The sequence below is a fragment of the Paramisgurnus dabryanus genome, chromosome 16 (genome assembly GCF_030506205.2).
Source record: "Paramisgurnus dabryanus chromosome 16, PD_genome_1.1, whole genome shotgun sequence".
In the NCBI taxonomy this organism is placed as follows: domain Eukaryota; kingdom Metazoa; phylum Chordata; class Actinopteri; order Cypriniformes; family Cobitidae; genus Paramisgurnus; species Paramisgurnus dabryanus.
Window position 1 is genome coordinate 8000002 of NC_133352.1, and position 24281 is coordinate 8024282.

The following is a 24281-nucleotide window of genomic DNA, read 5'->3' on the forward strand; positions in this document are numbered from 1 at the left end:
CAGCACCAAAACACAATATATGCTGGTCTTGCTGGTTTTTTCAGCAGGGTTGCTGGTTGAGTTTAATAGTTTAAGGGTCAGTTTTCCAGACAGGGTTTAAATTAAGCCAGGAGGACTAGGCCCTAGTTATATTATGACATTTAAGTAGTTTTTACAAACATATCTTACCCATACCATTACTGGTGTGATACAACACAATGGCACTGATATAATATTTTTAGATATGTCAGTGCAAACTGTTTTCAGTTAAGACAGCTCAAACATGCATTTTAGTCTGAGCCGTACAGCCCTGCAACATCAAGACAGCATTAATTTCACCTGAGATTACTCAAAATATTCACCATGATATCGGCATCTTTTTCAAATAAAATAAGGGTTGCTAAATGTTAGAAAACACCCAAATCAAACCACACACGAATGTAATTTCATTAAAATACGTTGCAAAAAAGACCACTTACATCTGTATGTAAATTGTTCCTACACAATTCATCGAAACACAAACAAAACACCCCAAACTGTTTTTGATTTTGCACGATCAACACAGGACAGCACGCGCGTTTAGAGCTTGCGTTTAATTTGTGATGTTTTGTCGCCACATTTCGTTCATGCGGGGTACTGCAACTACACTCATACATTTCGTAAAAAGGCATTCATGGCAAGACCTCTGTTTTTCCGAATAAAAATATTATAATTATCAGTTTATTCAATAATGAACATATTTATAACAAAATAGACTTGATTGCATTTACTGTCGTTTCATTTTTTATAGTAGCCTATGTATTACACACAAAAACTGATCGCTTGCCAAATTCAAAAGATCAAGGTTTCTTTCAAATTTCACAATTAACTACAAACTTACTCATTTATTTAAAGACTGTATCTAAAAATATTTTAAACACCTTTCTTTAAAAAGCCATTAACACACCACAGCAGACTGGCCCAACATAAATGCTACTTATACTTTTAAGGAAATCAAATTAATTATAATCCAAAATGTCCAAGAAAACATTAAAAAATCAAACTCAAAGACTGTATAAGCTTTAATAAGATTTATAAAATTATATTATACAGGGAAAAAACAACCAGCAAGTAATTTCATTACTTGCAGTTTTGCCCTCTTGTGAATTCTTCCATTTTAATTCAATCCACAGTATATACACACATTCATACTTTATCTTATACTGTATCTGATGTTTCTATTTGCTTGACTGGCAGTTACTACAGCAATAGCATTACATGGCAAAGCTCAATTTCATTTTCTATTTTAAAAAATAAAAATAAAAAAAGTTTTATATGTTTATATGTACATTATCCCGCTTATTACACGGCTACTTGCCACATAAGAAAAAAACTGGACATGAATATGAATTTGAAACATTTTATTGGCATATTTGTTTTAAATTAACATTTTTATCCTTCCGCGAAACTTTGCACAGATGCATAAAATGATCGTAATACCTTATTAAGATCCTCTGCTTCATACTTGTCTGTCTCCATTTTTTCCTCTTTTAGCCAGTCTTTGAGAAGTTTTAATGCCCATTCTGTATTTTTTTGTGTGTTGGCTTCGTAGCTGTCATGCTCTATTTTTTCAAGTTCAGTCTCAGTAAGCTGTCGTTACGTCGTCAAGACACGACGACGTGTCTTGTCGTTGTTCGTTCTTCTATCCACTGTAAATGTTTTGTTTTTTCCGTACATGTTAAAATTAATGTCAAAATCCATTCTTAATTGTGGTTGTCCAGTGTTTGTCACAAGATGGCGCCAAACAGTAATCTTTATTGGCGCGGAGCGATTTTAATCGTACAAGTAGTACCGGCTATGCGTTATTACTTTGGAGCGGTTATTATTTGAAAAGAACGAACCTGCAAATGTCTCAACTGACCAATCAAAATCAAGGATTCCAGAGAGCCGTGTAATACGTTTTTATAGCTAACTGGCAACAGTTTGTTCAAAGTAAAATTAACATGAAACATTTTCAGTATTTATCTTCTACAGCAGGGTTCCCCAAATCTTACCCTGGAGGGCTAGAGCACTGCAGAGTTTAGCTACAACTTACCATCCTGTGATTGTCTAGTGATCATGAAGACCTTGATTAGCTTGCTCAGGTGTGTTTGATCAGGGTTGGAGCTAAACTATGCAGTGCTCTGGCCCTCCAGGGTAAGATTTGGGGAGCCCTGTTCTACAGTAAGTTACTAGCAACCAGCTGCATAATTACAGCAATTTAGTGCTACTGCTACTGATGCAACGGCAAAAGATTTTTACGTACAAAAGAAATTTCCTCATCGTATAAGTGTCCAGCAAACAAACATGTAAATTATGTTAACTGTCCCATTAATACAAACAAATGACACAACATAGTATATAATGGAAAATGCGTATATTCATTTCTGTTGAACCACAATCAAGTAGGACTCATGTGGGGTGATGGAGAGCAGCTCAGGGAGCTTCCAGTTTGAGTCAGAAAGTCTACTCTCCAGGTTTTTGAGACTGCCTGCTGACTGATCCTTGACTTACAGGAAAACACCGCCGTTTTTTAATATTTACTATGTTCTTACCTCAACTTAGATGAATTAATACATACCTATTTTTTTTCAATACGTACACTTAATCTTTGTACAGTACGTTGTGAATGTGTTAGCATTTAGCCTAGCCCCATTCATACCATAGGATCCAAACAGGGATGAATTTAGAAGCAACCAAACATTTGCATGTTTTTCCCTATTTAAAGACTGTTACATGAGTAGTTACACGAGGATGAGTTACAAGAAATTCACCCCCCTCACAGTTATCATGAAGGGGAAAATTAGCTATACAGAACAAAAAAATTTTAGTACCTGGCTGTAAACATTTTTTTCCACTCTTAAGTTGGGCATTTTAAAATGGAGGTCTATAGAGACAGAGCGCCGATATGCAAATTTGAAAACCACGCCCACCGGGGGGGAAAACAATCCAACCGTCTCCATTGACTTTGTATTGCGAGAGGCTGCCTCCTTGTCATTTCTGGCTTATAACAAAAAACAGAATAATCCCTAAAAACTGCTGTGTGACAATATGTACAGCTAACAAGCCAAAGAACCCAGAAATAAGTTTTTATAAGCTGTCGAGCCGTAAAACCCAGCTTTTAAGGAGAATAAAGTGGATCGCCGACTACGTTTCCCCCTAGTGGACGCAGTTCTACTAATAGAAGTACTATGAAAAGTTGCCTGTTTCCACTTTTGTTTCTTTAAACGCTCGTTTTATGAGGTCGACAGCTTAAAAAAAACTTATTTCTGGGTTTTTTGGCTTTTTAGCTGTACACCTTGCCACACAGCAGCTTTTATGTATTATTCTGTTTTTAATTTTAATCTGTAAATAAGTTTTTATAAGCTGTCGACCCCAAAAACGAGCGTTTAAAGACACAAAAATGGAAACAGGCAACTTTTCATAGTACTCATATTAGTAGAACTGCGTCCAACAGGGGGAAACGTAGTCGGCGATCCACTTTATTCTCCTTAAAGACAGGGTTTTACGGCTCGACAGCTTATAAAAACTTATTTCTGGGTTCTTTGGCTTGTTAGCTGTACATATTGTCACACAGCAGTTTTTAGGCATTATTCTGTTTTTTGTTATAAGCCAGAAATGACAAGGAGGCAGCCTCTCGCAATACAAAGTCAATGGAGACGGTTGGATTGTTTTCCCCCCCGGTGGGCGTGGTTTTCAGGTTATGACGCGCGGCGCTCTGTCTCTATGGGAATTGACTCCCTTTTGAAGACTGCCTCTAGTGGCCAGTCAAAGAATTGCAGTTTGAATCACTTCCACATTGGCCTCATCCATAGACTGTAAAAAAAGATGGACGACGCCTGTTCACTCTCTTCCATTGGTGAAAAGTGAAGCCGTCAGTGTCCCGATACGGCGCTGAAATCTTGGGTCTTGAGTCTACGCAGTAGTGAGCAGGAAGTAAAGCTGTGAAATCAAGGCTCCGCACTCGCAGAATGCGCATATCACAGCTGTCAATCATGACAGCACCGTTTTTATAGCATTAAATAACTAACTAAAAACAAACTTATTTTAAAAACAAACACTTGAATTTACATCAGCTTGATAAAAACTACAGTAAACGACAGAAAGCAGCTTAGGAAAAAAGATAATTGAAGTGTAATTAAATTGTTTAGTTGGTCTCAAGTCCTAACATGGGGAGGCGGGGTTTATGACCTATACTGGGACCAGTCAATGGGGGGCGATCGAGACGTTTTGGCTTCACTTTTCAGGGGTTGTGCAGCAGGCTTGGCCTCATCCATAGACTGAAAAAAAAAAAAAAAGTCACCTTGGTATCTTTCAATGGCAGGGGACTATTTTCAGGCACTGCATAATCAGAGGTGTAAAAAGTACTCAAAAATGTTACTCAAGTGAAAGTACAGGTATGGAGTGTAAATTTAAAAAAATATATAAAAGTATCTGTCCAGAATCATACTTGAGTAAAAGTTAAAAAGTACCACATTAAAATTGTACTTAAGTATTAAAAAAGTAAAAGTAACAGGAAAAATGAAAACTAGAGATTATTGTTTAACGTCTTAGGCGTCACCCCACCCTATTGAGTTTAATCTAGACTCTTGGAGCTTTCAAACGCTGTACAGTTTGTCATGATTAGATAAGAATTCACATGCAAACATTGAAGTAAATGTAGGCGACCTGCTGTTTGGACAGTGACATTTAGCAGGATATAAATGTTTTGATTACTCTCCCTATATAATTTATTTTATAATATGGAAAATGAGAATATTTTCAAAAAAGGTGGTGTGTCCCTTTAAGCCCATGGCACCTAGATAGAACTCACATATCAAAGTTGGCTGATATTAGAGGAGTAGTTACTACACTATTGTCTTGAATACAAACATGATCTTTATAACACTAAATGTTGTTTAAACAGGTCTATAATCCTGCTACCCAAAGTATATATTTATTTTAAAAATAAGCAGCAAAATGTTTTAACGGCAGTGAGTATGCACTGTTTGATTCCTGTGTATTATGTTGTGAAATAAATTTGGTTGCATATCAGGCACTGAAATCTTTTATTCAAAAAGTTTCATATAAAATAGAAATTAACAATCAAAAAGCAAATAAAAATTTACCTAAAACCACAAACTAATTACACTGGAAATTTCAAGTGAACCCATCTGGGTACCAACATACTTATAAATACAAGAAAACTTCCACTGATCATCACAGAGATTACCAACAAACAAAATTAAATTCCAAAAATGTACATTTTCTTTTGCAAAGGCCTAAATAACAGTGAGTGTAAAGAACATGTTTGTGATATGACAACACCCTCTCTTGAAGAAGTTGACAAAATGATGTGGTATTAGAAACACGCCAAAACCTGTTGCAATCATTTCACAATAAAAATCAAAACAAACAGTGAGACGAACAGTGTAATAAAACTTAAGGCTTCTTATAGAGCCTTAAGATCTCAGTGGAGCTGCTCATGACATTTCAGCATCATCAGTTTTCATCATCTTTTTAGGAGTTCCTGTGAATGAGTCCTGCAACACAATAGAAGTACAGTTGATGTTTAATAACATATTAACACATTAAACAGCTTACATTTCTGTATTTTTCTGAACATTCTTCATTACCTCTTGAAAAGATGTTGCCGCCCTATTAGATGCTGGATACGGAGATCCATTGTCTGTATCTGTTGAACACTCCACGTCCAACTGAAAGTCCATGATGTCACCGAGATCAATTTCCTCTCTGTTAAAACCAGTCACATAACATAAGTAAATATTTAAATATCAGTTTATATGAAGTTATTTAAAGTTACATTTAGGCATTTTGTTGGTTTGGATGATCATGAAACTTACATTTGCTGCAGTTCACTTCCCTCTTCTGTAGGGGGATCCCACGCATGAAGACTGACCTTCCAGAGTTTAATCTGCTGGTCCCAGGAACGTCGGCTATATTTTTTGAACTTGTTTGGAGTCCTTGGATGAACACCTGGCTGTCTCATATGCCTAAAATAAGAGTTAAATACTTTTAACAACCATCAGTGCATTAAAGAAGAGTTAAATTTAAGTATACATGTAAATTAAGAGTCCAATTTCACTTTTATTTTCCATTTGGTGGCATCAATTCACATGGTAGTTTGATAAAAACTAAACAAGACGATCGGAAACGTGTGCAAGCTACTTGTGTGTAGCATGTAGCTTTTCCACCTGATTCTACATCATTAGAAGAGCAAAAGGATTTGGTGCCACCCAGTGGCCATATTTGGAAATCTGTCATGATCAAGAACAAAGCTCACAGAAGCCTCTTTTTTTGTGATATCTAGCTCAAATTTAAATATATATATAAATATATTTGATATATTTATATGAAACAAAAATCATTTTTTGCATAACATTTTAGTCAAGCTGTACTTAAAAAACTATACTTTTTTCAAAATCTTTAAATTCGTAGAATAAAATTCCAAGTGTTCTCTTTCAGAATATTTTACAAATATGTCTATATGTCTAATAGTATAGTGTGGGAATACCAATTTCATGGTTTGTGCAGAAAGTGGTGGGGGACTTAACAGGCTCCTTACGGACTTCTGTAGCCCAGGAGAGGAATCACGTGTGTCCAATGCCTATGTACACGTTCAAGTTAAATGAAGTATGCTTTGCGTTTACTATGCGCTTAAATAAATAGGTAACAGTTCACAATAAGGTTCATTAGTTAACGTATTACCTAAAATGAACAAACCATGAGCAATACATTTGTTACAGTATTTATTAATGTTATAATTGTTAATGTTAGTTAATAGAAATAAAGTTTTAATTGTTTGTTCGTGTTAGTTCACAGTGCATTAACTAACGTTAACAAGATTTGAATAAAGTATTAGTAATTGTTGAAAATAACATTAACAAAGATTAATAAATGCTGTGTAAGTGCAGTTCATTATTAGTTCATGTTAACTAACGTAGTTAACTTATGTTAACCAATGAACCTTATTGTAAAGTGTTACCAATAAATTATATATACTTCCAGCTTAATAAATCACAAAAAGATCATGGAAAATTAAAAACATTTATTTTTGTTACATAAATACTGTTTTTATTCGGACCTAAAAAAATATTTTTTATGTATTTGCATATTTTCTTTTCTGAAATCTCCTGATCATGTTGAACTTATAATTCACACTTACTTGGGAACTTCTTTAATGTATCGGTCATAGGCAAGAGTGTTTTTCCCATAGTTGATCTGTTTCTGTCTTCTCAGGAGCGTCGTCTCATCCGTCTCGATGTCACTATTAGCAGAAGAGTCTTTGGAATTTTGGGAGTCTGAACTGAAAGAGGAAAAACATGAACATGAAAAAACTAAATCTGAAGCAGTGCTCCTAGAAAAAAGTCTCAGTGAACCGTTGCATAGATGCTAAGCACATCTTTCCATTGCGAAGCGAGGATTTCCCTGAGAGGATGCTACAAGAGCATTATTCTGTGCCCCGGATGTGCATAAGAGTCAAGGACAAGATGATTTAAGCGCTTAAAGTAGCCCCTGACTGAAATTTTTTGAAGTGTATGCAGAAATTTTAGGGGCACATTGAATGCAATTATTCACTTTTTCTCCATCATAACGGCATAACTATGACAAATACTTTGAAAATAAATAGACTTAACTCTATATGCTTTTGTTTCACATGACATTATGCACAACTGATCAAAGTTGTCAAATTAGGAAGCATAATATAGATGTCTTTTAAATTACACATTGAGATTCCATAATGATCTTAGGTCTGCAGCTAGTAAATACAACCAGCAGGTTAGGTTGCAATTGATTTATTGCATGTACATACATTCATTTATTATGCTATATACACACACACACACAATATCTATATCCAGGTTTTCTTTGTAAATGTAATATGACATAACTAACATTTCTAATATGACAGCCCATCAGTGGCGTAAAAGCATTTAAACTTAACGTGGCTGAGGCATCTATTATTTTACCCGCATCCTCCATACTATCCTAATCTCTTTGAGACTAGTTGACATATGTTCATGCACCAAACACATTCAGTTTTTAGTGTCTGCTCCCTCTAACGAAACTAAATTATTTACTTACAAGAAAAAAATCAAAACGACGCAAGATGGCGCAGCAGAGTCTAAAGCACCATGTATCACTGGTTACACCAACTACCATAACAGGCCTAATCCCTAGTGATCATTTTATGTGTGTTATATAAGGGAAACACCCTAGGACTGGAAGTGAGAACCATGATTAAGGGATCGCTGCTCTACATGCACTTTAAGTTGAGTAATATTGTGTTACAGTTATAATTCATTAAAGAAAAACACTTCATTACAAACCTTCCAGATGAGATCTTTCTGTCTCTTTGGGGAAAATCTGTTGTAAGAATTCTTCTTCTGTATCTGGGGAAAAAAACAACAACATTCAATTACATTGACATTTAAGCATTGGTGCAGACATGTTTATCCAAAGCGACTTACAGTGCACTAAAATGTATACATTTATATCAGGATGTGTGTTCACTGGGTTTGAACTCATGACAGTTTAAAGAGCAAAATCAGAGAACTTAACACAATCAACACAAGTCTAGCAATTATATCTGTTTTTCATTGTTAGTATTTTAATCACATCTTCCCCTGTAAACAAAACGAAGAGAGGCAACTAACCGATGCATGTCACGACGGACATTTGAGCGAATTTCCTCTGCCTCCACCTCATCACCCCAGTTTTTTACTCTGGAAACGGGCCCTTCGCTTTCTGGGGTTGTAAAGCTAAACACAAGAAAGATGGCACTTATGTTATTTGTTTGCTTGATTATTTATTCTTCAAGCCATTACAGAATCTGTGGCTTTATTTAAGGCGAGAACTGGTTAATCCATGAAGTTGATTCACACAAGTTAATCCATATACGTGGATTAATTGGAGGCAATCTGGCATCTCTAATTCACCTAACGTGCATGCTTTTGGCCTGTGGGAAAAAAACCCGGAGTATAACGGACACGGGGGAACATGCGAACTCCACACAGAAAGGACACCAGACCTAGCTGGTGCTTAAAGGTGTCCATTGACTTTTCATAGTAGGAAAAAAATACTATGGTAAGTCAATGGGCCCCATCTTTAAAGTGGACTACTCCTTTAAACGAGGTACCTTCTCGTGTGAGGCTGCCAGGGCCGGAGTGGGACTCATTTTCAGCCCCGAAGTTTCATGCCTTGTGGGTTGTGCACACCAAAACTTTTTAACGTGGCTGAAAACGCCTGAAGGACACGGATTGCCAGCTTTCTTCAGCTGAGCGCTTTGGTAGCTGTGATACTTCAGCCACGAGCCGGTTGGTTGCTGTGGTAATGTCCCGTCCCGTCCCTCCTCCACTGTGATTGGATGGCTGTGTGACAACTGACATTGACGAGCGGAGCTTTTCTTACCAAGTTGAATCTCTTTCAACTCTCGATGCTCAGCGCCGAGCGTGAAACAAACGCTGAGTGCAGGTTTTCAGCACGAAAAAAAAAACGCTAGCTGCTGGCTTATTTGAAAAACGCCGAGCATCCATTGGAAACAACTGCGTAAAAGCTTTGGTGTGCACGCCCCCTTAGACTGACACACTTTAGTTCACAACTGACTATATTAAAATAATATCATTAAATTCTCAGTAGTTTATAAGTCTGCAATAGAGCACTGTTCTCTGCAGCCTTGCAATTCATAGTTTTTTTCCAAATATATCATTCCCATTTGAGTGAAAATATATTAGCCTAAACAATTAAGATTTTTGTGAAAATCATTCAGCCTTACAATAAAGTATTTTAAATTACATTTATTCAAAAACAAAGGGAACAACGTGTTTTTCCCTATACTTCTATTTAAAAAAACAAAATAGTGGGTCTTGAGATTATATGTTGGGTTGAAAAAAATTTGGAAACCCCTGATATACAATACACAAGCAAGATTTATCAAGTATGCAGGGGAAACAGACAGAAAAATAAAAATCCTTTCTTATTTTTTGAACTTAGATCATGTATATTGCCAAATAACGTAATATAGACTTACCTTGTGTCAAAAAATAACAAATATATAAATGGCCTTTTAAAAATGTTGTTTTACTTAAGTAAACATCATATTCATATATTCCAATAAACGGATTAGCTTTACATATAGATTTTTGTTACTCTTGCAATAGACAATAATGACGATTCATTGGTCCATCTATGACTCCGATAAAAAAATTAAACGCACTCAAATATAGACACGTCTGAAACAAAACTCATGTTCACAGGCGAGTGTTTTAAAAAGCAGAAGAAAGCGGTGCATCCTGCGTTTTAGATGTTAATGAACCCTTATAAACGAATTTTCCATTAAGTGGTCGGGACTCGGGACACAATCAACTTTGGCATAAAGTGGTGGCGACATATCCCACATTATCTAGCTTATTACACAGCTATTTGATTTAATCATTTGTAAATATACTGCCATGTGTGTCATTAAGACATATTTATATTTAATTTTGTGTAATATTAACTGTACCTCTCAAAGTGATTTGCAGCATCTAGGTCAGCGTGTGTTATTAGTTTCAGGCAGTTGTAATCAGGCCAAAATAACATACCAGGTGAAATTTTAAAACACTGTGTAATAAATAAGAATAAACTTTACCTCTCCGGCCTTTGTGGACATCTTTGGTCTTTGTTCAGCTCTTCATCGGGGTTAGGTCTTCTCAGACTGCCATCTGCCCCCCGTTTCCTACAAGTGGACCACCTGGAAGGGCCTTTGTTCCTGTTAGACAAGTTGACATGCATTTAAAACAAAAAAACTAAGTCAACGATGAGCAATTTATACTGACTTAAATAAACAATGTGTCCACTATGAACATGACCAGACAGTGTGAATAATTCTTCTTTTTAGTCTGGTTACAATTAGCATTCAATGTTTATTTGCAGTTTAATGGCTAATCAACCGTTTAAATCGATGTTTCACACTTGGACCCCAAACTTCGTCAAACAAACTAACGATATATTGGGCTTCGAATTAATCTTTCATTGTTATGTAAAACCAGACATAACAGCCCGCTATTAACACAAGCGTCAAACATACATAAATACAATTTATTACTAATACAAATGACATAATATAAACGGAGTAAGACATTGTAAACCTCTGCTGCACACTTGTGGCGCCATATTTTCATGATGTGAACACAATACTCTACTGGCGGGAGAATTACATACGACATTTATTAGCATTACAAAGCAACATTTCAATGACTTACACGTATAAACAGAACAAAAATGAAGGTGATACGAATACAGATGTTTTGTCCAAACTCCAAACTATTTTAAAATTGCGCAGCACCTAACATTAGAGACTGTTACTCTGAGTGAATGTTGCTATGCTAGCAAACCGCTGTTACTCGACGACGCATTAAAGTGACAAAACAAAACGAAAATCCAGCCGCTACTACAGCTTTTTGAACTCCTACCTGTTTTCGTCGTGTTTGTTATCATTTTCAAGTCTGTCTTGTGGAATTGTAGACATTGCTGAAGATGAAAATTAGACGCCACACAGCAGAGTAACTCCCGGGTTCAGATTAAACCGCGCCAATGTCCCACACACTGTACGTCAACATTCAGGTCACATGACGCTCGAGAGGCGGTGTTTGTGAGGTCACTCACATTCGGACCCGCCCAAATTTGCTAATTATTGCCGATTATTGCAAGATGAGCAAAATTAGCTGCAAAATTATTGTCTGTAGGATTGTAACTGAACTATTATATTCATAGTACCATTAAAGGCCCTGTGTAATTAAAAGTATTTCATTTTAGTATGAATACCTTAGGCTTTACCAATATGGCAAAAAAAGTTAAAATATATGCTAAATACATTTTGTAGAAAGTACAGCTTAATTTATTGTTGGAAAAATACATTTTTGTAAACATATTTCAAAATGTATTTCAGTACATACATTTTGCAATAAAAAAAATATAAAAAACTTTTTATTTTCAGTATAAATACGTTTTAAGAATAAATATAAATTGGCATGGTCAAAAACACTGACAAAATTCTTATACGGAAGATATAAGCATTCAAAACCTACAGTTTGGCACAGGTGCAAAAAAGTCTACTTTTTTTACCATTTCATGAAATTTCTTGTCCAATAAAAAAAAAAAAAAAAAATCCTGTCCAATCAGATGCTCTTTAGATGCTGAGGCATTCCACCCTCTACATTGGGTTGAGGCACGGTCACTTTGTCTGACGATACTGTGGAGAGCTGCTTATTTTTACAGTGAAAGCAAACGGGCCAACAAACTACACATATGTACAGTTATAATATTACAGTTATATATAATATCTCCGAGACCACATGGCACAGTTTTAAATCTTCAAGCATATTAAACAAAGCAACAAAAACTAGTGATGGGAGAAACGAAGCTTTTCGAAGCTTCGAATCAATTGAACCAATTGCCTCACAAACTGATTCAGTTTTTCGAAGCGTTCGAATCACCACACACGCTGGCGACATCTGCTGGTCAAAATAGTGTAAAAGCAGCAAGATCTGTCTAAACATTTTACACTTTTTACAAAATAATAGCAAGATTGTTCTAAAAATATGATTTTAAGCAAAATTAAAGTATTACATTTAATTAAGACATAATTAAATGTGTATTCTGTGTTTTTAGTTTTATTTATGGCAAACACATCATTTAAACGAACTCTCTTTTTAATTCTGCACATTTTTGTCATTAAATCTGTCTATAAACAAAAAGTAGACAAATTGGTAGTGTTATTAAGCATTGTTATTATTATTTTTTTATGAAAATCCACAACACCTGAGCATAAAAACATTTTAGTGAAAGAGTTTATGCGAAATTGCCTTGTTTTCATTGACTGCATTTTCAATTTGTGCAATTTAAAGGCTAATGGAAACACAGCTACTGTGAATGTTCCATAGGCTTACCCCCTCATTTTTGTATATGAATCATCTGTATGATGTTGAATTTTTTTATTGGACAAATACAATACATTTCTGTACATTACAGCCATTTCCCATGGCTATATTTCTACAGGTAGACAAATGTGTCTATATAGCAAAGATTTCCTAACATTGTTTAATCAAGTCCGGCTTTTTGTGTGCTCAGGAGCCAAACTTAGAGAAAGTGTCGAAGTCCTGTACTAATTTAATAAAGGAAACCATTTGTAATAAAATAAAATGATTTTCAACACACAAGGTCGTTAAGGTTAAGCATTCACAGTGCCTTGGAAAAAGTGAAAAGTTTACACTTCCCTAGTTTTAGTTTTAAAGTTGTGTACAAGTGTATCAGTCAACATCATAGGTTCTGGAAAATGTTCAAATATGCAGAAGAATGTGTGGGATCTGGAGATTTTTCTGAAGACCAGTGGGGAGTTTCATGTTCAAATCAAGTAAGAGAATCATGAACCACTATCACAAAACAGAAACAATAGTGGGTCAAAAAAGCCTTCTCCACAGAACTGTGATTGTATGTTTAATAAAACATGAAATATTGTAGTAGTGTACAGTTATCTTAAACACATTGTGTTTTGTCTACTTGTAGCTTTTTCAGCATTCTATGAAAAATTTATGCAGACAAACCAATACTCAAGTCTGCATATAAAGTAATTCATAATGTCCTAGCTGTTATAATTAACTGTTATGTGCTACCACATTGCATATTAATTTATACACGCACAAAAAGAATGTATAAATGAATTTATGTAACTGAATGATCGGTATTATGTTGAATTTATTGGCCAAATACAATACGTTGCTGTGCATTATAGCTATTTCCCATTCAGTTTCTATGGAGGAACAATGTGTCTATAAAGCAAAGATTTCCTAACATTGTTTAATCAAGTCCAGCTTTTTGTGTACTCAGGTGGCAAACTTAGAAAAAGTGGAAGTCCTGTACTATAATTAAGTGTTATATGTGCTACCACATTGCATATTCATTTATACACACACCAAAATAGAAAAATGCCAATTGAAATGATAGCTTTTTTTAAGCGTATCTAGGGAAGCAGTGAATTAAGTTTTTATTTCCTAAGCAAATGCATAACTGTCCAAAGCTAAAATTCTCTACAGGCCAAGTTCTGAAAGCTTTATGAACAAAATCAGTCAATGATAATTAGCAGTAACTTTTATTTTCTTCAATGACAGTACATACACCATAACGCAGAATGTTTTGGGACACCTGCCTTTACATGCACATTAACCTGAATGACTTCCAATTCTTAATCCATAGGTTTAATATAGAATTTGCCTGCCCTTTGAAGCTATAACAGGGCTTAGTGTGTTATGAACATTCTTCTAAAAGCACATTTGTCAGACACTAATGTTGGACAAGAAGGCCTCGCTCGTATTCATCCCAAAGATGTCCTATTGGGTTGAGGTCAGGACTCTGTCCAGGCCAATCAAGTTCATCCACAAACTCACAGCGGGTCCCCAGGAGAAAAGGTGAAGACTAAATATTCAAAAAGACCCCATCCTATAAGAGGAACAGATATGTTAAACACAACTGTATAAATGCATAGTAAGCTATAGTTATTAGGAAAAATTAATTGTTGCAGGCTTCTTTGTCAGATTATTGGAGATCAGGTCACCAAAAATCAGTGCCAACCCTGCATTTGCTTTTCCAAGATATAAAGACATCACAGAGAAACGCTTCTGCCATGATGGTATCAACTTGGATTAACATCTCTGAAATGTTTGTTACCTGCTCTAGGATGATACAAATGGACGGTTCGACCAATTCCTTTACTTTTATTCCTCTTTCTGCAGGTGAAATGATAAATTAGAGGAAACAAGTAGACAAAAAGCAATACAAGTAATGTGACTGTGATCAGATATAAAAGTCGTCTTCATTATTACATGTAAGAATGATGTGTTGATAAGGTTCATCACATCACAGCTGACCACACGCTTATTAATCATCAGCAAACATCCTTACCAGAGAGAAATATTCAGTCCTGAATTGCTGTGAAAGAAAATAAATCATGTTAATAGTCATTAATTCCATCACATATATAAACTATACATATTGCAGATGTACTCAGGGGATGAAGATTCGTCATTTTTATAAGAATGATTTGATCTGTACATCATAGCACAGCACCATATCCATAAAAGGTTATTTAAAATCAGACCAAGACTAAATTATTACAGTGCACGTATTAAATCACATAACCTAAATATCAAAAACACTTACCAATCAACGCAATCATCCATTTGAATCAAGGTACTGTGGTATATTGTGCGACCTGTAATAAACAAATATTAAAAACCTCCACTACAAACCAAGAAAACACAAAACTACACAGCATGAGATGTTTGCTCTCAGACTAGGGCTGCCCCATTTTGTGAGCACAGTCCACTCTCAGGAAGCATGGCATCACCAGTACTGATCATCAGAAATGACTAAAACAGCCAAACCTGACGGAGCACAAACAGCAGTGCCTTTCTCTTCCAGCAGAGTAACACTACTTCAGGCATGAGAGAGGCCTGCTAGCTGACTGCCGCTGGAGAAACAAATATACACAAGAAAATAATTCACTTACATCACAAATACCAGTGTTCACAGCTGGACATTCTTCATTTGGATTTTGGAGGTCATCTGATTACATTCATCAACCTAGAAGTACAACAAGTACAAAAGATTAAGACACGATCCTCCACACGTGTTGCGGTCAAGAACGCACGCGCTCAGATACTATCAAACAGCGTTTTGTTCAAACAATCACGTGAGTGCAAAAAGCAACAATAGACTGATGATTAAAACAAAATGAAAAGCTCAAACTACTTCTACAGTACCTTCGCCAGGCGACATAATCGTAATTTCTTGTTTTGCCGTAGCACACGACCGCCGATGCACCATTGTATAAAAGAGGGCGTGCGTAAAGCAGCGGTCGGTATTTATAGAGCTGCTGTACGCCGTAGAAGAAGAGCTCGCAGAGTCACGTGATAAACGCATTACAGCGCATGTCAACCTTAATGCGATACGTAAATGGATCCGCCATATTGTAAAGGGCAAAATTGCATTTTTACCTCAAAATATTCTAGCAGAGTGCAGACAGACATAAAACCTCCATGTTTTGACTGTAGATCGCGTTAAACATTGAGTGTTACAAGGCTGTGGTTAATGTATTCCAGGTTGTTTCATTTTGAAATTGAGGTAAATTAATGATACTTTTACTTTAGTTAACGTACCATTATTGCGTTTTTAACAAGGATCCGGGCAAAATAAATGCACAATTAAGCTAACTTTTACCAGTGTTTACCAGCTCTATTACCAGAGTTACGATTTAAGTTGCATATAGCCTAAAATAAATAAAAGGTGTTATAATTCAGAGGAGATCTGCTAATGTTGCATTAGACTTGAGCATTAACGCTACTGTATAACCAGTCACAAACGTTTTGATTCGCACTGCAGAAAACGCTGGGGTTGTTTAATGCGTGGTTCAATGGTTTTTATACACACCGTCTAAATCTGCATTTGTGATTTCTCTCATTCATTGTCGTTTTTTTTTTTTTTTTTTGACTCGAAAGTGCATAATCATTAAATAATTCCCTAAATGTTTCTTAGTTTGTTTAATCTAGAGCCAGAATATTTCTCTACTTTGTTTATTAACGCTAAAGATTTCACATTAAAATGACTTCTTGTTGGGTCATATACAGTTACATTGAATATAACTCTGTGAATGTTAACGTGATAGTTCAGTAGTTTTGAAGCAGGGTTATTATTGTTCTTAGTTACTGTGTTACCCGTAGAAGTTGTCACATTGCACTCATCTTGTATAAAAAGGGGGGATAGCTATTATAATATATCCACAGTTTTTCATAGTCATCTGGATCATATCTTCAGGCTCAGTGAACAAAAATTGTGCATTATAAAATGATAAACTTCTGTGACGAACTGGGATATGTGAGATAATGTATACAAAGTATGAGGTTTGTGGATAAGGATGCCTTTAATGACATAAGAGAATGTATGTTGGTTTGTTTATGTTATGTACATTTAAAACAATAAAAACACTTTAAAATAAAATAACACATTTGATAATGCTACAACTTTTATCTATGGGTGTATATATTTCAAATTCAGTATTTAATGAACATGACATTGATTTAAATGACAACTATATTTTGGTTACAGAGAAAACATCCATCAAAGCTAAAGGACTTTGGGGCAACACAAAGCGAACCCTGAAATCACCAAGCAAGCAAAAATAAATGAGGTAATGGCAGTGGGTGCAAATACACGTATGCCACAGGCAAAGGTCAACAAGCTCATGATTAACTTCATTTGTGAGGGTCTTCGTCCATTTTCTTTGGTTGAACAACCTGCTTTTAAAGAACTATTAGTGGCTCCTTAATGCAAGATCATTTCCAGACCCACTCTTTGGACCAGAATTGATGGAGCTGCCACTCAGCTGAAGAAGACTTTGGTGTCGCATCTCAGTAAAGTCAGCTATGTTGCCTCTACTACTGATTGTTGGACAGCGCACCAGCAAAGTTACATAGGGGTCACAGCTCATTGGAAAGATGAGTTAACCCTGGAGAGGAGATCTGGCGCACTTGCTTGCCAGAGATTGAAAGGGTGGGTCACACACCTTTAATGTCCTGGCAGCCGCTCTTGATGACATTCATTTGGGGAAAGTGGTAAGAACCACAAATGACAGCGGTTCAAACTTTATTAAAGCATTCAGGGGTGGTGTCCCTGACAGAGATTAGCTTAAGCCAGGACTAGGCCATAGTTTAATTATGAAATATAACTAGTTTCAACAAACATGCCTTACTAAGGCATGGACTAGGACTAGTCTAATATTTGTCTGGGAAACCGCCCCTCAGTGTGTTTGATGAGCAAAGCCAGACTGAGGATGAAGAGTCAGATCAAGACTCTTCTGAAGAACCTCAAGCTGACTACCTTGACACATTTGCCTCAAAACTCAGCAAAATGGAAACATCTTCCAAAATGTGTGTATCCCTTATCAGAAATAAATATGATGCATTATTATGCGTGTCTTCTCCTGTTTCTTTTCCTCAATGAAATCCAGAAGGTACCAAGGTACAGGGAGCTTTCCTGTATCTCAACAAAATGGATCTTTTGAACTAATTTCCACACATCAAAAACCTCTCTCATAAAGGAATACACCCACATTTTGGGAATTAAGCTTATTCACCGTATCCCCCAGAGTTAGAGAAGTCCATACATACCTTTCTCATCTCCGTATGTGCTGTAACTCTGTCTGACGCAGCCCCCGGTATCTTAGCACAAAGACTGGAAGTGAATGGCTCCATCTAGCATACTGCTCCCAATAAGCACTGCTACATGGGCTGAGTGATTTGCACAACTCTGACAAACTCTCTGCTCCTCACCAGGGGGCTTATCGGGTGCTGCGAGCAAATCACTCCCCCCCCCCAAGTAGCAGTGCTACACCTTCTGAGAATAAAGTTCCCAGTATGTATACTGTTAAAAGATGGCTGTGTCTCATATGACCTTGTTATTTGTACACGGTGTGACTATACAAATCACAACACATAAATAGGAAAGTGTTTGCGTTATTTTGTCACTTATTGGGAGCATTATGCTAGCTGGAGCCATTCACTTCTAGTCTTTGTGCTAAGCTAAGCTAGCCGGGGCTGCATCAGACAGAGTTACAGCATGCACGGAGATGAGAAAGATATGTATGGACTTATCTATGGGGGATACGTTGAATAAGCTAAATCCCCAAAATGTGGGCGTGTTCCTTTAAACTCAACACCGGCCTTTCTGCCTCAGCCCCCTGTGACATTCTCTTTAGCTGTGCTGGACTACTATTCACTGAAAAGCGAGTCAGGATGAACTCTGCCAACTTTAAGCAGCATTTGGTTTTATACAGTAAGGATGGACACAAATAAACTAAGGATATACAGAAGGGCAGGGCAATGTAAATAAGCTACCATGTTGTTCATTTGATGTTTTGTTATTTAACAGGTCTGTTATCTGATAATGGCAGAGTTTTGTCTTAAATACTTGATAGGTCCTAACTTAAAGTTTTGCAGCATGACCATCGTTAGTGTTTAAGAAAAGGATGATCTTCTGAATCCACAGTTTTTGCCATATTCAAATGTTGTGGTGTTATGGGATGATCTGAACTAAGATGGCATATGTATCTACCTAAATGTTTTTGTTATTGCACTTTAATTGTAAAGGTGTTCCTTCACCGTGCAAACAGCCGCCTCAGTTCTTTCCATTATGTTTGTTGTATGATGATGCAATCTAACTCCTGTCAGAACTGACTTCCTCCTCACGGTGAAACTGTGATTGTGCAACTTTAGATCCAGGTAGGCGTATTAAGGGTGGAGTTTATTGAAGCACTGCCACGCTATTGGCCTGACAGTCCAAAGGAGTTTTATTTTGGCTTCCAGGCTGAAGATCGGAGGCTATTGGCTCCGTGAGGCCCATTTAAAGCCCTGGCTCACACTGGCCCGATTGTGCAAAAGCAACTAATGAGTCCTGCAACACAATAAAAGCACAGTTGATGTCAAATAACATATTTACACATTAAACAGTTTACATTTCTGTATGTTTCTGAACATTCTTCATTACCTCTTGAGAAGATGATGCCGCTCTATTAGATGCTGGATATGGAGATCCATTTTCTGTGTCTGCTGAACACTCCACGTCCAACTGAAAGTCCCTGATGCCACCTAGATCAATTTCCTCTCTGTTAAACATAAAGCAGGTAAATATTTAAATGTTGAGATTTAAAGTTAAATGTATATGAATTCATTAGGGAAAGTTTTGGTTTAAGGTCCTAACACTGCTCAATAATTATTTTCATTTTTATCACAATTATCTTGTTGTTTTTATCTTCTGCAGAGTGCTAAATAAAGTAGAAATATTCCAAGTAGTCTCTCAGTTAATATAAAGTTATTAAGAAAGAGTTACATTTAGGCATTTTTGGTTTTGGATAATCATGAAACACACATTTGCTGCAGTTCACTTCCCTCTTTTTCACGGTGATTCTGCATCTTTGCATTGACCTTGGTGATGTAAGGCTTGGATGCAGCTGCTCGGCCATTGAAACCCATTTCTTGAAGCTCTCTACGCACTGTTCTTGGGCTAATCTGAAGGCCACACAAAGTTTGGAGGTCTGTGGTTATTGACTCTGCAGAAAGTTGCCGACTTCTGCGCACTGCTCGCCTTAGCATGCGCTGACCCTGCTTTGTGATTTTACGTGGCCTACCACTTCGTGGCTGAGTTGCTGTTGTTCCCAACTGCTTCCATTTTGTTACAATATTACTAACAGTTGACTGTGGTATATTCAGTAGTGCGGAAATTTCACGTATGGACTTATTGCACAGGTGGCAACCTATCACTGTACCACGCTTGAATTCACTGAGCTCCTGAGAACGACCCATTCTTCACAAACGTTTGTAAAAGCTGTCTGCATGCTTAGGTGAGGCCATAAAAGTGATTGAAACACCTGCATTCAATGATTTGGAGGGGTGTCTCAAAACTTTTGGCAATATTGTGAAGTTTGCATGTAATAAGAGCAGGGTTTGAGAAGGGTTGGAGCTGAACTCTGCAGGACAGTGGGTCCCCAGGAGACAAGTTGAAGACTAGATCTTTAAAAAGGACCCATCCTATAAGAGGAACAGATGTTAAACACAACTGAATAAATGCATAGTATAGTCATTAGGCAAAATTAATTGTTGCAGGCTTCTTTGTCAGATTATTGGAGATCAGGTCACCAAAAATCAGTGCCAACCCTGCATTTGCTTTTCCAGGATATTAAGACATTACAACAGAGAAATGCTTCTGCCATGATGGTATCAACTTGGATTAACAACTCTGAAATGTTTGTTACCTGCTCTAGGATGATACAGATGTATGGTTCGACCACTTTTATTCCTCTTTCTGCAAGTGAAATGATAAATTAGAAAAAAACAAGTAGACAAAAGCAAATCTTACAGTAACGTGACTGTGATCAGATATAAAAGTCGTCTTCATATTAAAATGTAAGAATGATGTGTTGATAAGGTTCATCACATCACAGCTGACCACACGCTTATAAATCATCAGCAAACATCCTTACCAGAGAGAAATCTTCAGTCTTGAATTGCTGTGAAGGAAAATAAATCATGTTAATAGTCATTAATTCCATCACATATATAAACTATACATATTGCAGATGTACTCAGGGGATGTCGAATTGTCACTTTTATAAGAATTAGATCTGTACATCATAGCACAGCACCATATCCATAAAAGGTTATTTAAAATCAGACCAAGACTAAATTATTACAGTGCACGTATTAAATCACATAACCTAAATATCAAAAACACTTACCAATCAACGCAATCATCCATTTGAATCAAGGTACTGTAGTATATTGTGCGACCTGTAATAAACAAATATTAAAAACCTCCACTACAAACCAAGAAAACACAAAACTACACAGCATGAGATGTTTGCTCTCAGACTAGGGCTGCCCCATTTTGTGAGTACAGTCCACTCTCAGGAAGCATGGCATCACCAGTACTGATCATCAGAAATGACTAAAACAGCCAAACTTGACGGAGCACAAACAGCAGTGCCTTTCTCTTCCAGCAGAGTAACACTACTTGGCATGAGTGAGGCCTGCTTAGCTGACTGCCGCTGGAGAAACAAATATACACAAGAAAATAATTCACTTACATCAAACACCAGTGTGTTAACAGCTAGACATTCTTCATTCATCCACCTAGAAGTAAAACAAATCCAAAATATTGAACGATCTTAATTTTACACGCGCCAAGATACTATCAAACAGCGTTTTGTTCAAACAATCACATGACTGCAAGTCACAAATAAATAAACTTATTAGTTAAAAAAATGTAGAGCTAAAATTACATCTAATAGTGATGGGCGATTTCGAAGCACGCTTCATGAGGCTTCGAACATTTACGATTACATTTATGATTCTTTTGTTTCGAATCATTGGTTCGGAGCTTGTTTCAAACTGGCCAAATGCTGCGTCCGAAACCGCCTACTACATACTATATAGTACGCGAAAAGCAGTAGGCGAGGCAAGTAGTATCACGTGATTGTAGCAAACGAGGCTTCATTACGTCATAACTGTTTCGAAACATTTCGAAAATCCGACGATTCATTTTATTTTTTTTATTTTATTCTATTCAAAAACAATGTACAGATAACAAAAATGACAAATTATAACAATAACAACAAGAGTATAAAAAACAAACAAAACAAACAATATAGAACAACCAGGGGGGAGACAGGGGTAGCTGCAGCTTGGAGCAATGGGCGTGGCAAGAGTTAGGGGCGTGGCAAGAGGTAGGGGCGTGGTAAGAGGTTTCTCATTGGTCAAAGGAGCTTCCTCCGGGCAACTGCGTTGGCCAATCAGCCGTAACCATAGTTATACGTCATTTCCTTTAGCTAAAATGAAATCGTAATTTTCTTTGAAGGAAAGAAGAAGATGGATATAATACATGTGCGATTTAATTTGATGGTCTCTTTGCTTAACGTCTTTTCTGCTTCGGGGATTATTTAATTGTTGTTGACAGATACATGTTACAGTGAGAAAAATTAATGACTGCATTTGCATCGAAGACATCCGAGTCGGCGATTTATGTCGATGTCCGTTCTGTGCTCTCAGTGTTGTTAGACCTTGTGATACAAAGCCATTTGCAAAGCCACAGATTTCGCGCGGTTCGCCATGAAGGGAGTCAGTATGCGTTCTACTTAGATAGAGAGTTTGATGGCTTCTGTTCGAAGGAATGAGTTTTGAACACAAGAACACAAGCCTTTGATGACAACTTCAATTGACGTTTCAAAAAAATTATTGTAAAAATGACTGAATAAATGTTTTTTTGATAAAATGGTGTTTGTTTTGATTAATTGATTAATGTCACTTAAAAGAAGTTTATTAAACCGTTTTTACTTCATTTAATAATTATATGGTGAGTGTTTTATCAAACACGTACATGCCTTTGTACAGCCAAAACATTTGCTGTACCATTTTTATAAAAATAACATTACTTTTAGATACATTTTTATCTTTAAAATAATAATTAGTTTTTTACTGATTTTTTTATTTTATTATTTAGTTCAAATACAGACATTTCAAGTATAATGCAATAAAAACGATGAAAACAAAGCATTGTAATTTTACAGCTCAAAATGTGTAAATCGGAGAATAACAAGTATAAAATGAAAAATACAAACGAATACAAAAATAAAAGTTTTTGAATCAAAGTAGTTATAGATATTTTCAAAAACGTTTTGTTTTGTGATCTCATGTTTGAAAGGGTTTCAAAGTATACTGCGGGGTCTTATAAAAGGTAATATAGGAGGGTTTCTTTTATTTGTGTATTATGCATATAAAACGTCGACAAAATAATTTAATTATATATTTTTTCCAGAAAAATATGGGTTTTGGAAACAAAGTAAAATGTCATGAGGTTCTAAATTCTAATACTGGGAATTTCTTTTGTAGGAATACCTGTTTTGAAGTCAGTCCAAAATGAAATAGAAAAAGGGCAATACAAAAATAAATGTTTAATATCTTTAAGTGATGTTTTACAAAAAGGGCATTTATCACAAACATTATGAATGTTTTTAATGATTGATCCTGAAAAAGTTGCGGTGGTGATGACGTCATGTAACCCGCGTCATACAGAAGGTGTCGAAGGTAACGTACTTTTGAATGAATTCTCAATATCATTATTGTTATTTTTACAGTGAAAGAAATGTATTTTGTATAGTGTTATATATGCAGCTAAATATTGTGCTATATGAAGAGTTGCCATTAGGGGGCAACAGTGTTCTATATTAGAGTGAGTTCTGTACTGAATAAAGCAGTAAAAGAAGTGAGTGAATCAGCAAACAGCGTGTGAGTGTTGCTCTGTGTGTTACGATAAAATTGTTTATATACATACATCAGCAAGCAACATAATATATAGTGATTAAGTTTAGGGCTCGCTTTTATGCGGATCAGGAAGCTTTTCGCGTCCAACTGAAAAGACCTTACGGCACGCCCCATTCCTCGTGGCACGCCCCATTTCTTTCCGACCTCTTGCCACGCCCATTGCTCCAGCCTGCAGCTACCTCTACTTGCCAGGGGGAGGTATAGGTTAAAAAAAAAAATCCGACGATTAACCACTAGGGGGAGTTGATCACAAATGACCATAGACAGCAAATGACCAGTGTAGGCGGGCTTCTATACTCTTTGGTGTAGGTGAACTAGGTTCAGTTTTATTGTAAAAGTTTATAAAACATTCTATCCTTCTGACTAATAACACTACCATTT

The 24281-nt window shown here is 36.3% G+C and overlaps 2 protein-coding genes, 1 long non-coding RNA gene and 4 other non-coding genes across 9 annotated transcripts; all 7 read right to left on the reverse strand.

Moving 5' to 3' along the window:
- Positions 1-5028: 5028 nt before the first annotated feature.
- slbp (stem-loop histone mRNA binding protein) lies at positions 5029-11609 on the reverse strand. Of its 2 annotated transcripts, XM_065268079.2 has the most exons (8): positions 11451-11609; positions 10628-10747; positions 8655-8759; positions 8328-8390; positions 7163-7303; positions 5841-5990; positions 5613-5730; positions 5029-5519 (listed from the first exon to the last, which is right to left on the reverse strand). In XM_065268079.2, exons 1-8 carry the CDS (start codon positions 11504-11506, stop codon positions 5460-5462), a joined length of 813 nt encoding a protein of 270 aa, XP_065124151.1. In that variant the 5' UTR covers positions 11507-11609; the 3' UTR covers positions 5029-5459. The 2 variants fall into 2 exon arrangements, with proteins under 2 accessions (XP_065124151.1, XP_065124152.1); XM_065268080.2 differs by lacking the exon at positions 8655-8759.
- Positions 11610-14109: 2500 nt separating this feature from the next.
- On the reverse strand, positions 14110-15881 carry LOC135749478 (uncharacterized). Of its 2 annotated transcripts, none has more exons than XR_010532396.2 (6): positions 15795-15881; positions 15542-15615; positions 15193-15244; positions 14856-14961; positions 14701-14759; positions 14110-14472 (listed from the first exon to the last, which is right to left on the reverse strand). It is a non-coding gene; the product is annotated as an uncharacterized lncRNA (long non-coding RNA). The 2 variants fall into 2 exon arrangements; XR_010532397.2 differs by having other exon boundaries at positions 14935-14961; positions 15795-15880.
- On the reverse strand, positions 14822-14893 carry LOC135749541 (small nucleolar RNA SNORD63). The gene has a single exon (XR_010532426.1). It is a non-coding gene; the product is annotated as a small nucleolar RNA SNORD63 (small nucleolar RNA).
- LOC135749537 (small nucleolar RNA SNORA74) lies at positions 15310-15507 on the reverse strand. Its single transcript, XR_010532423.1, has one exon. It is a non-coding gene; the product is annotated as a small nucleolar RNA SNORA74 (small nucleolar RNA).
- A 2811-nt stretch (positions 15882-18692) lies between the features above and the next one.
- Positions 18693-21058, reverse strand: LOC135731163 (uncharacterized). Its single transcript, XM_073812186.1, has 4 exons — positions 20837-21058; positions 19954-20612; positions 19573-19690; positions 18693-19479 (listed from the first exon to the last, which is right to left on the reverse strand). The coding sequence occupies exons 2-4, from the start codon at positions 20385-20387 to the stop codon at positions 19429-19431; spliced, it is 603 nt and encodes a 200-aa protein (XP_073668287.1). The 5' UTR covers positions 20388-20612; positions 20837-21058; the 3' UTR covers positions 18693-19428.
- LOC135749540 (small nucleolar RNA SNORD63) lies at positions 20952-21023 on the reverse strand. Its single transcript, XR_010532425.1, has one exon. It is a non-coding gene; the product is annotated as a small nucleolar RNA SNORD63 (small nucleolar RNA).
- A 378-nt stretch (positions 21059-21436) lies between the features above and the next one.
- On the reverse strand, positions 21437-21633 carry LOC135749539 (small nucleolar RNA SNORA74). Its single transcript, XR_010532424.1, has one exon. It is a non-coding gene; the product is annotated as a small nucleolar RNA SNORA74 (small nucleolar RNA).
- Between the last annotated feature and the right edge of the window lie 2648 nt (positions 21634-24281).